The sequence below is a fragment of the Otolemur garnettii genome, unplaced genomic scaffold, assembly GCF_000181295.1.
Source record: "Otolemur garnettii isolate 467f Iridium unplaced genomic scaffold, OtoGar3 scaffold00089, whole genome shotgun sequence".
Classification (NCBI taxonomy): Eukaryota; Metazoa; Chordata; class Mammalia; order Primates; family Galagidae; genus Otolemur; species Otolemur garnettii.
In genome coordinates, this window is record NW_003852484.1 from 4,081,023 (window position 1) to 4,091,602 (window position 10,580).

The window sequence follows — 10,580 nt, forward strand, 5'->3', positions numbered from 1 at the left end:
TAGTCCAAGAAGATACAAGGAATAATTTTTATTCTTTTGAATTTTTTGAGGTTAGACTTGTGACCTAAGATATGATCAACTTTGGAGGATGATTCATGGGCTCATGAGAAGAATGTGTATTCTGTTTTGTTAAGATGAAATATTCTGTATGTCTTTTAGGTCCATTCATTCTACAGTCATGTTTAAGTTCATTATTTCGTTATTTAGTTTCTGCTTGGAGGATCTGTGCAGTACTGCCAAAAGGGTGTTAAAAATCTCCAACTATTATAGTGCAGGAAGATATCATATTGTTCAGATTAGTTAGGGTTTGTTTTACAAGTTGAGGAGCATTCAGGTAGGATGTGTAAATGTTAATTATTGAAATCTCTTTATGTTGTATGTGTCCCTTGGCAAGGAGGTAGTGTCCATCCTTGTCTTTCCTTCTTTTTATTGGTTGAAATCCACTTGTATCTACAAATAAGATTGCAACCCTTACTTTTTTTGATTTCCATTTGCTTAGCATACTGTTTTCCATCCCTTCACCTTGAGTCTTATTTTATCCTTTGAGGTTAGGTGGTTAGGTGTGTTTCTTGGAGACAACAGATACCTGGCCTGAGCTTTTGTATCTAGTCAGCCAGCCTATGCCTCTTTCAAGGAGAATTCAAGCCTTTCACATTTTTTAAGAGAAATAATAGATATGGTGAAGTTTTGGGTCATCTTGTTTTTCAGAGGTCCAGAGATTATTTTTATCTCTTTCACCATTGTGAAAGCTAAGCTTTGTTCTTTTATTTCTGGGTGATTTTACTTTGGATGTGGGCCATTGTGCTGGTCATTGTGAAAAATAGGTCTGATTACTTACTGTAGAGCTAGTTATGGCAAATTTCCTTAACATTTGGATGTTAGTAAAATATTTGATGTCTCTATCACAAATGAAACTCAGTTTAGCAGGATACAGGATCATGGGCAGAAAATTATTTTGTTTAAGAGGGTTAAAGGTTGATGATCATCCTCTTCTGACTTGAAAAGTTCTGGCTGAAAGATCCATGATCAACCTGATGCTTTCCCTTTGTAAGTAAGACTTTTCTTTCAACCTGGCTTCTTGCAGAATTTTCTCCTTCATATTAACTTCAGCAAAGTTAATTACGATTTGTCTGGTAGATGCTTTGTTTGAGTTGTGTTGGGGTTGTCAAACTATCTCCTATCTGAATTTCTGTATCTCTTGCAATTCTTGGGAAATTCTCTACCATAATATCTTGGAATAGAGATTTATGCCTTTAGGATCATCCCCTTCTCCTTCAGGAATTCCTATAATTCAGATGTTTGATCTTTTGAGATGATCCCATAACTCTCTTAGGAAATATTCCATTTTTGTTCTCTTTTTTTCTGTCTCTTTGAATGCTTGAGATAATTCAAAAGACTTGTCTTCAGTTTCTGAAATTCTTTTTTCTCCCTGTTCAATTCTATTACCACAAGTGTCCACTGTGTTTCAAAGCTCCTCAAATGCCTTTTTCAATTCCTTAAGCTCTGCTATATCTTTCCTTATTATGTCCATATCTATGGTGACTTTGACTTTTCATCAATTTCTTGAGACAACTTTTGAACTACTTTCTGAATTCTATTTCTGTCATTTCAGCAATACAGTTTTCTGTCGTCTCTCCTTTGTAATCTCTAGAGGGAGTTGATCTGCTCTGATTTTTCATGTTGCTAGAGTTCTTCTGCTTGTTTGTCCTTGTATTTTCAGCTTTTAAAAAAATAAATTGATTATACTTTTTTAGTTGAAATGATAACTTGTCCCTGAGTAATTGTTGAGAGATAATCTAATTGGGGACCCTTAGGAAACACTGTACTAACCTATTTGGCAATTAAAACTAGCTGGGTAAGACTGGATCCGGAGGCCTCAGGAACTAGAGCTAACCACCCCTTCCCCAATGAGTTGGGGCTTGTGATAATTGCTTTTCCCCTACAGCCTCACAAAGGTCCCAAAGACCAGCCAGAGATTCTGAGAACTGGCTTGGTGAGATAGCTCAGCCAGACTCTGAATTGATGTCAGTCTACCCTCTACCCATCCTAAGAAGTCACAGTATTTTTCTGGAATCTCAGCTGAGCAAAGATACACCTGCAGCTCTGCTCCCCACTGGTGATAGCTGGAGGAGGGGAATCCACAGACATACCTGCTGAATCTGCCCCTCACTGCTGCACCACCACCACCACTCAATTTTGAAGGGTCACCTGGCGGACAACTCTAATTGAAAGTTCCAGTCAAACTTGCTCAAGCAGCACAAGCAACACCTACCCAAACAAGTTCAGAGGGTTGCCAGGTGGACAGCTCTGGCCATGAGTCCAGTCAGATTTAATCAGGCAGCATGAGGAACACCCACACAAAAGAGTTCAGAGGGTAGGCAGTCTGTCTGAGAGTTCCCAGTGGGCTGGAGAAGGGTCTTTTCTAGTGGGAAAGGGAGACAGGAAAGTTCACACCTCTCCCTGCCAAAATTAAAACTGTGGAGCCACTGTTTCCACACTGTAGCTCAGTGACCCACACAGTACCCTTCCCTGCCTTCTCAGCAAACAAGCCAAATACTTCAGTCTCTGCAGGAGGCAGTCTGTCAGGCAACCAGGATTGGGGGGAGGGTGAGGTATGTGCTTAAGATTTCGGGGGTTGGGGGGGAATATTTGCTTAATTTCATGTGAGATGGTATGGGATCTAAGCTCAGAGGTATAGGAGGACCCAGGATTTAGCAGCTCTCTCCTGTGGTGTGAGGTGAGAGATCCTTTGTTCCTGCTGCTGACATCACATTTGGAGGAGGTGTCTCCCATCCTCTTGGGAATGGGTGCATTCAGACTAGTTGCTGGGTACCTAATCTTTGTTGTCTTTCTTCCTCTTTCTTGGCCTCACCTCTTGTCTCAGTGGGGATGATGTGCATCTTACTTTCTTCTCTCTGTGCTCAACTCCTTACCCTCAGCTTCTCTGAGTCCACTTTAGTCCAACATCTCTCCCTCTGTATAGGAGCCTCTGGTGAAAGCTGTGTTCTATTCAGCCATCTTGACTCCTCTAATGGTCCCGGGATTTTTAAAACAATCAGCCTGGCCCTAATAAAATGAATCTCTTAGGTTCTGATCAGTCACGTTAGCAACTCTCCCCTCTCTGAATTGGAGAGATAGGCAGAAGCACAGCTGGAAATAGAGATAGAATGAAGAAAGACAAAAGCATGCCTCATCTTCAACAAATAGATAATTGGACCTAAGCTCTGTAGAGAGGAGCTTTTAGCAGTTTTAAACATTTACGAATTTAATAACAAATTTAAGCAACACACAGCTCAAGAAATTCTAATTCATTAAGTTTTGTGTGTTCTCATGTATTTATTTTCTTCAAAATGTAAAATTTTTACATTTCTACAAAATTAAAAATTTTTACATTTTAACCATGTTTAAATATACAATGGCATTAAGTACATTCATATTGTTGCACAATGATTACCACCATCCATCCATCCATCTTCAGAACTTTTTTCATCTTATAGAAATGAAACTCTGTATGCATTATACATTAACTCCCAATTTCCTCCTCCACCCAGCTCCTGGCAGCCACTATTCTACTTTCCATCTCTGAATTTGACTATTTTGCTTATGTTGTATGAGTGGAATCATACTCAGATTTATTTCAATTTGTTTTAATGTCTTCAAGGTTCATGTTTTAGCGTGTGTCAGAATTTTATTTATTTATGTATTTTTTTGAGACAGAGTCTCACTTTGTTGCCCTCGGTAGCATGCCATGGCATCACAGCTCACAGCAACCTCTAACTCTTGGCCTTAGGCGATTCTCTAGCCTCAGCCTCCTGGGTAGCTGGGAATACTGGTGCCCACCACAACGCCCAGCTATTTTTTGTTGCAGTTGTCACTGCTATTTTAGCTGGCCGGTGTCAGGTTTGAACCCACCACCCTCGGTATATGGGGCCAGCACCCTACCCACTGAGCCACAAGAGCCGCCCCAGAACTTTATTTTTTAAAGGCTGAATGGTATTGCATTGTTATGTATATGCTATATTTTGTTTATCCATTCATCTTTAGAGGGACATTTCTTCTACCTTTTAGCTATTATTACTAGTGCTACTATAAACATGGCTATATAAATATCTGTCTGCATCCCTACTTATTCTTCTGGAATATGCCCAAAAATCGAATTGCTAGATTTTTTTTTTTTTTTGTCACCCTTGGTAGAGTGCTAAACCTTGTGCCCTCGACCTTCATTTTGAAAAGCTTCAAATCTACAGAATAGTTAAACAAATATAATAGTAAAATTAACATTCATTTATCCTTTAACTTGATTTACCCATTTGTTAACATTTTGCCACATTCCCTTTCTCTCTCAGGACATTTCATTCTTTCAGTAAGCATCTCCTTCAAACTCCAGGATCTCTTAAGAATAAGTACATTCTGCTACATAATTATAATATCATTATATACCCAAGAAATTTAACACACAATAATTTCATTGAATATACCATCCAATACTCAGTTGTCTCCAATTGGCCCCAACATGTGCCTTTTTAATTTTGATTTTGCCTTTATTTTTGACCCAGTACCCAATCAAGGATGGTAACTTTGGTTTTTATAAATCTTTATAGTCTTCTTTAATCTACAGGCATTCCCCTACCTTTTGTTTTCCCTTTGATTGATGTTTTGAAAAGCTTATTTCAAGTTTCCCATAATCTGTATTTATCTTACTGTTTTCTCATGGTAGAGTCAAGATAAACATTCAGGCAAGAGCATAGGTAAGGTTGTGGTCTTCTCAGTACATTACAACAAAAGGCAAAAAAAAATCATCTATTCTGTTAACGAGGAGGCAAAGTTTGATCACTTGGTTATGACAGTGTCCACCAAATTTCTGCATTACAAAGTACATCTTTTTGTCACAATTTGTAATGAATAGGTATCTGTGGGGTGATATTTAATAATCGTGTAAATATCCTTTTCCCTTAAGCAATTCTCTTGCCTCAGCCTCCTGAGTAGCTGGGACTATAGGTGCCTACCAGAACAACCAGCTATTTTTTTGTTGCTGTTTGGCTGGGGCCAGGTTCAAACCCACCACCCTCAGTATATGGAACTGGCGCCCTACCCACTAAGCCATAGGCACTGCCCATGAATTGATAGATCCATATAGTAATTCTCATTGTCAATTCTTTGAGGAACTGCTATACTGTTTTCCATAGCAGCTGTATCATTTTACATTTCCACCAAAATAGTACACAGTTTTCTAGTTTATCCACATATTCATCAATATTTGTTATTTTCTGGAGTTTGTTGATAGTAGCTAATGGATATAAAGTGGTATCTCTTTGTCTTTTGAACTTGCATTTCCCTAATTGGTGATTTTGAGCAATTTTGTGCAGAAATGTCTATTCAGGTCTTCTGTTTTTTAATCTGGTGTTTTTGTTACTGAGTTTCCGGAGTTCTAACATTCTGGATATGAATCCCTTATCAAATAGATGATTTGCAAGTATTTTATGCCATTCTGTGGGCTGCCTTTTTACTTTGTTGATAGTGTCCTTTTGGTGCACAAAAGTCTTTAATTTTGGTGAAGTCTATTTTGTCTACTTTTCATTTTACTTCTTTTGTTTCTGCTGTCATATCTAAGAAATCATTTCCCAAACCAATGTATGATGCTTCCTCTATGTTGTATCCTAAGAGTTTTATACCTTTAGCTCTATGTTTATGTTTTGTATCTCTTTTTTTAACACACTATATGTAATTCTGATATATACTCCTATATTTTTAAAAAGTGCTGCTTTAGCCATACTCTAGTGCAACTATTTAAGATTATATGGCTGAATTGTACAGTATTAGTTGGAACAAGCAGAACAGTTCCAAGAACTGGAATATCTGAGAAGGCTGTGCTGTAGGAATCTTTATCAGCTTTAATGTTAAGATTATTTCACCCTTGTCCAAATTAATCACTTAAGTACTGTTGCCTAGTCAATTAATCACTTAAGTACTTTTGCCTAGTCATTAAGCTAACAACTAGGCAAAAGAATATGGTCCTTTGGAAGATTCTGTCCTGTGTTTTATGAAGCCAGAAGCAGTTATAACATTATAGCTTAGAGAAGTTTGAGAGTGGGGATGGGATAAAAAGATAGTTTTCCCGATGGGGTCAAGAACAAAGGGTTTGGGGTTGTTACACCTCTTCCAAACCAGGGTCTTTACCAAACCACTTATAATTTTCACTGTGATCTCTCAATCTTATCTCTCCTCCTATAACACCATACTGTCTGAGAAAGTGAGGTATGGGAACATACTAGAAAGAAACTAACCTACCTGTGTTTTTATCTAATGCTGTTTTTTAAAGACTATTTAATATTTGCCCAAGAGTACAAGGTGGAGGCTCGGCACCCATAGCACAGTGGTTATAGTGCTAGCCACATACACCAAGGCTGGTAGGTTTGAACCTGGCTCAGGACAGCTGAATTACAATGACAACTACAACAAAAAAAAATAGTCAAGCTTTGTGACAGGCACCCGTAGTCTCAGCTACTTGGGAGGCTGAGGCAAGAGAATCATTTAAGCCCAAGTGTGAGAGGTTGCTGTGAGCAGTCTACTACAGGTGACATAGTGAGACTCTGTCTCAAAAAAAGTACAAGGTAGAGATATCAGATATAAGATTTAATAGATAAAATGAGAGACAGCTAAGCATTCTGGAACCTTTGCTAAGTGGTTGGGTAAAACATACTTATGTCCTTCCTATAACACATTTTTCTGTCCTGTGTCCAGGGCTCTCAGTTGTCAGATGTGGCCAGCAGGGAGCTCCATGCCCACGCTCAGGAACGACTGCAACACTACTTCATGGGCAGGGCCCTAGAAGAGAGAGCCCAACAGCACAGAGAGGCTTTGATGGCTCAGATCAGCACCAATATCGAACAACTAATGAGTATGTGCTCATTCCTTTATAGTTTCCTAAAAGACACAGCCTATCCAAGATCTTTGACATCTAAAATCTTCAGAAAGAAAACACTATTTAGGGGTATTTTTAGCTCATCTCCTATTCACAAGAAATTTCTAGCATATCAGCATACAGTGCTTTCAGATGATACAGATTTTATAATCTCCTTGCTTGCTTCACCCAGCTCAAAGTTATTAACTTCAAAGATACTGAACCCTTCTATCTAGTTTCTGTTATGTAATCTGAAAAATATTTGGTTGTATTTTAGAAATGGATGATGATAATAGTTAAAGTGCCATTCCCTTATAGAGAACTATATAATTTGTAATGAAGAGCTTTCACAAAAATTAATTTATCTGTGCCTTACAACTACTGGTTCATTTAATGAGAGATTTCATCCAGGAAGCCACATACAGTGTTTCATCAGCCTCTGGGATTTCCTTTAGTGTATGTGGACAGAAAGGGCCAGAGTTCGCTCTATTTTTTTTAATTAATTAGTTAATTAATTTTTTATTTCAGATTGATATGAAGGCACGGATGTTTAGGTTACATTGTTTTTGTTTCTAAGGTAAAGTTCAAGATTAGTTGAGCCCTTCACCCAGGGGCATGCAGGACACCCTCACATTGTGTATATCAAGTGAGATCCTGTCATTCACCCTCTCTCCTCTCCCCTCCCCTTTACCTCCTTTGCCACTCCCCACCCCCCACCAGGCTAACTTGTGTTTTTCTTTCATGTGGGCATGTAGTTGTTTATGTATTGGTTTCTTTCATGTATTCATTTATTTCATGTGGGCATGTATTGTTTATGTATTAATATTGAGTATATTGGATACTTTTTTCCCCATTCTTGTGATACTTTGCTAAGAAGAATATGTTTGAACTCCATCTAGGTAAACACAAAAAATGTAGTCTTCATCTTTTCTTGTGACTGAATAGTACTCCATGGTATACATACACCACAGTTTGTTAATCCATTCATGAGTTGATGGGCACTTGGGTTGCTTCCACATCTTGGCAGTTGTGCAGAGTTCTCTATTTAATGTCCATTACTTGTGAATATTATGTTTTTGAATTAGATAAGTGGCTGAAACTGAGCCAAAGGATGAGATTCTACTAGTATTTTTTTAGGTCCCTATTCTTTAAATAAACTGTCTGACAAAAATCTACATCTTCTTTTCATTTTTTTTTTTAAGCACAGAAGTGACCAGGGTGTGGGAGAATTGCTAGAAGCCACACCTGCAACTGTATACCATATGGTAATGTATACTATACAGTTAGCAGTGATAATAGATTCGGAGTTGGATTCCTGTCCCTGCCTATTATAGCAGCATTCTAGCTCTGCAGTTTCTAAGTTCCTATTTGCTTGGCACAGGACTCTTCTTTCTACTCACCTATTTATTTTCTGTTTACTACAGAGGCACCAAGTCTGAAGGAGGCAGAAGGGAAAGAACCTGAGCTCTTCCTAAGTAGATCCAGGCCTGTGGCAGCCAAGGCCAAGGAGGCCCATCACACCACCCTGAAGCATATACAGGCACCTTGGTGGAAGAAGCTTGGGGAAGAACCAGGAGATGAGATTGATGTTCCAAAGGATGAGCTTAGTGTAGAATTAGGAACTTTATTCATTGGTGGAACGAAACCACCTTAGAAAGTTACCCTGAGAGCTAACAGGAATCTTTTATTTCAGGAGATTGTATTGGTTCTACCTCTGGCATGCTGATAGACTACCACTATCCAAACTTATGATTTTCTGGACATTCCTTTCCAAATAAGATTTGTCGTAAACAGAGTTATCTTCTGCCTCTCTCTGAATTCTCTTTTTCTTTTCTCCACAACCCCGTCTCTGGCCACACACATAGATTTATGTGGCTTTTATTATGGAGCTAAACTCAGCATGGCATTCTGTTTGTACAAGATGTGATATTTCTTTCATTTCTACTGTTTCCAACTAAAGGTTTTGTCTAAATAAATATTTTCAATAATTGATTAGAAAGACTTGCCAGAATTACTTAAACTTTCCACATTTATTATCTAGAATTCCTGTTTTCCAATTAATATGTAGTAGTATAGGAGGTGTCTTGTTTTGTTAAGGTGAGGAAAGATAGTCAATTGAAGGACATTTCACTATTTTGTGTAAAACAATGGTTGAATTCATTTTCTATTTTGTTATTTCTAAAAGGAACTACACAGAAATCTAACTATGAGTCAATGCAAGAAAAATCTCTCCAGATAAAATTGTACTCTTTCTATTAAACTATGAAAACTATATAACTTACTATTTCCCTTTTGATCTTTTCTTCTAGGAGTCTTAAAGCTAAATATGTTTGATTTTCATTACTATCCTAGGTACTTAGATGATTATTTAGTTCCAACCTTAGTAGTTTCTGATTTTTCTATATTTAATTATGTTTTAATACTAGACGCCACCTCATTTGTGTCTTTAGCAATATGAAATTTAAGTTAGTATCACTTAACAAATCATGAATCCATATCATAAGGAACCTGGAGGGTATAAATGAGTGGAAATAACCAGTATTTCTGGATGGAAAGACCAAGTAGTAAAATGTTGTTCAGTCTTCTGTGGTTAATTTTAGTAAAATCCTAGTCAAAAATGGAAAAGAAATGTATAAAATTCATATGTAAGGATAAGCAGATGATAGTTCTGGTTTCACTTACAATGTAGGAAGCTACACGAGAGTGTTCCTTCTACAACAAAATGCCAGATAATCTACGAAAGTAATTTTTTTTTAAGCCCTCAAGTAGCTGAGGCCTTAAGCTAACCACATTAACTGTGGTAATGAACATTAGTAACTGTGAAATGAAGTATTTCACCTATAGTAGAACATAGGCTTAGCGGGGAGAAATCAACTAATATTTTAACAAATTTTTAAAGGCCAAGTGTGAGTTAGCATGTCCATTGTATATAAGGAAGGAATGAGGGAAGCATAGGAAACACTAGCCTTGGACACAAGCAGAGATCCAGTATTGCTGAGGGAGGAATAGAAACATAATACCTTCATCTCTGGGGGAGGGACAGAAAATCATTTGGGGCCCCCAAATCCTGTGTCAATACAAAGAAAAGCTCTGCTAATGCTGGGAAGAAAAATCCTATCCAAGACCAAACAAATAAAAGGCAGTTTGGTTGCCATAAGGTACAGGAATAGGAATCCTAGAAGTACCACCCCTAAGCACAAACAGAAGAGAGTTGGCTTAAGATTTAAAGTGGATCAGTACAACAAAATGCCACTGTCACAACAACAATCTTAGCATCAAGTAATAAACAATAGCAGTTTGCCGTTGGGATAGGGAAAAGTGCGTGGAGGGAGACCTATGTCAAAAGTATACAGAGATGGTTGAAAGTACAGGGTGGGGTCAAGAACACAGATCTTAGATCTCACCCTAAGCACAAGGTAATAGCAACTAAAAAAGAAAGGAATTTGAAGCCTATAGTGCACAAGATAAAAAAACTATAAACTCTGGCTTGGCGCCCGTAGCACAGTGGTTACAGTGTTAGCCACATACACCAAGGATGGAGGCTTCGAACCCAGCCTGGGCCAGCTAAAATAACTGCAACAAAAAAATAGGCATTGTGGCGGGCGCCTGTAGTCCCAGCTACTTGGGAGGCTGAGGCAAGAGAATCACTAGAGCCTAAGAATTTGAGATTACAGTGAGC

General features: G+C 38.1%; 1 protein-coding gene across 1 annotated transcript in view; it reads left to right on the plus strand.

The window, feature by feature from the left end:
* IQCB1 (IQ motif containing B1) overlaps positions 1 to 8,895 on the plus strand; it is a 48,884-nt gene extending 39,989 nt beyond the window's left edge. The window contains 2 exon segments of the mRNA XM_012808405.2: positions 6,742 to 6,898; positions 8,326 to 8,895. Of these exon segments, the coding sequence (XP_012663859.1) occupies positions 6,742 to 6,898; positions 8,326 to 8,555 (387 nt within the window). The 3' untranslated portion in view covers positions 8,556 to 8,895.
* Positions 8,896 to 10,580: the final 1,685 nt, after the last annotated feature.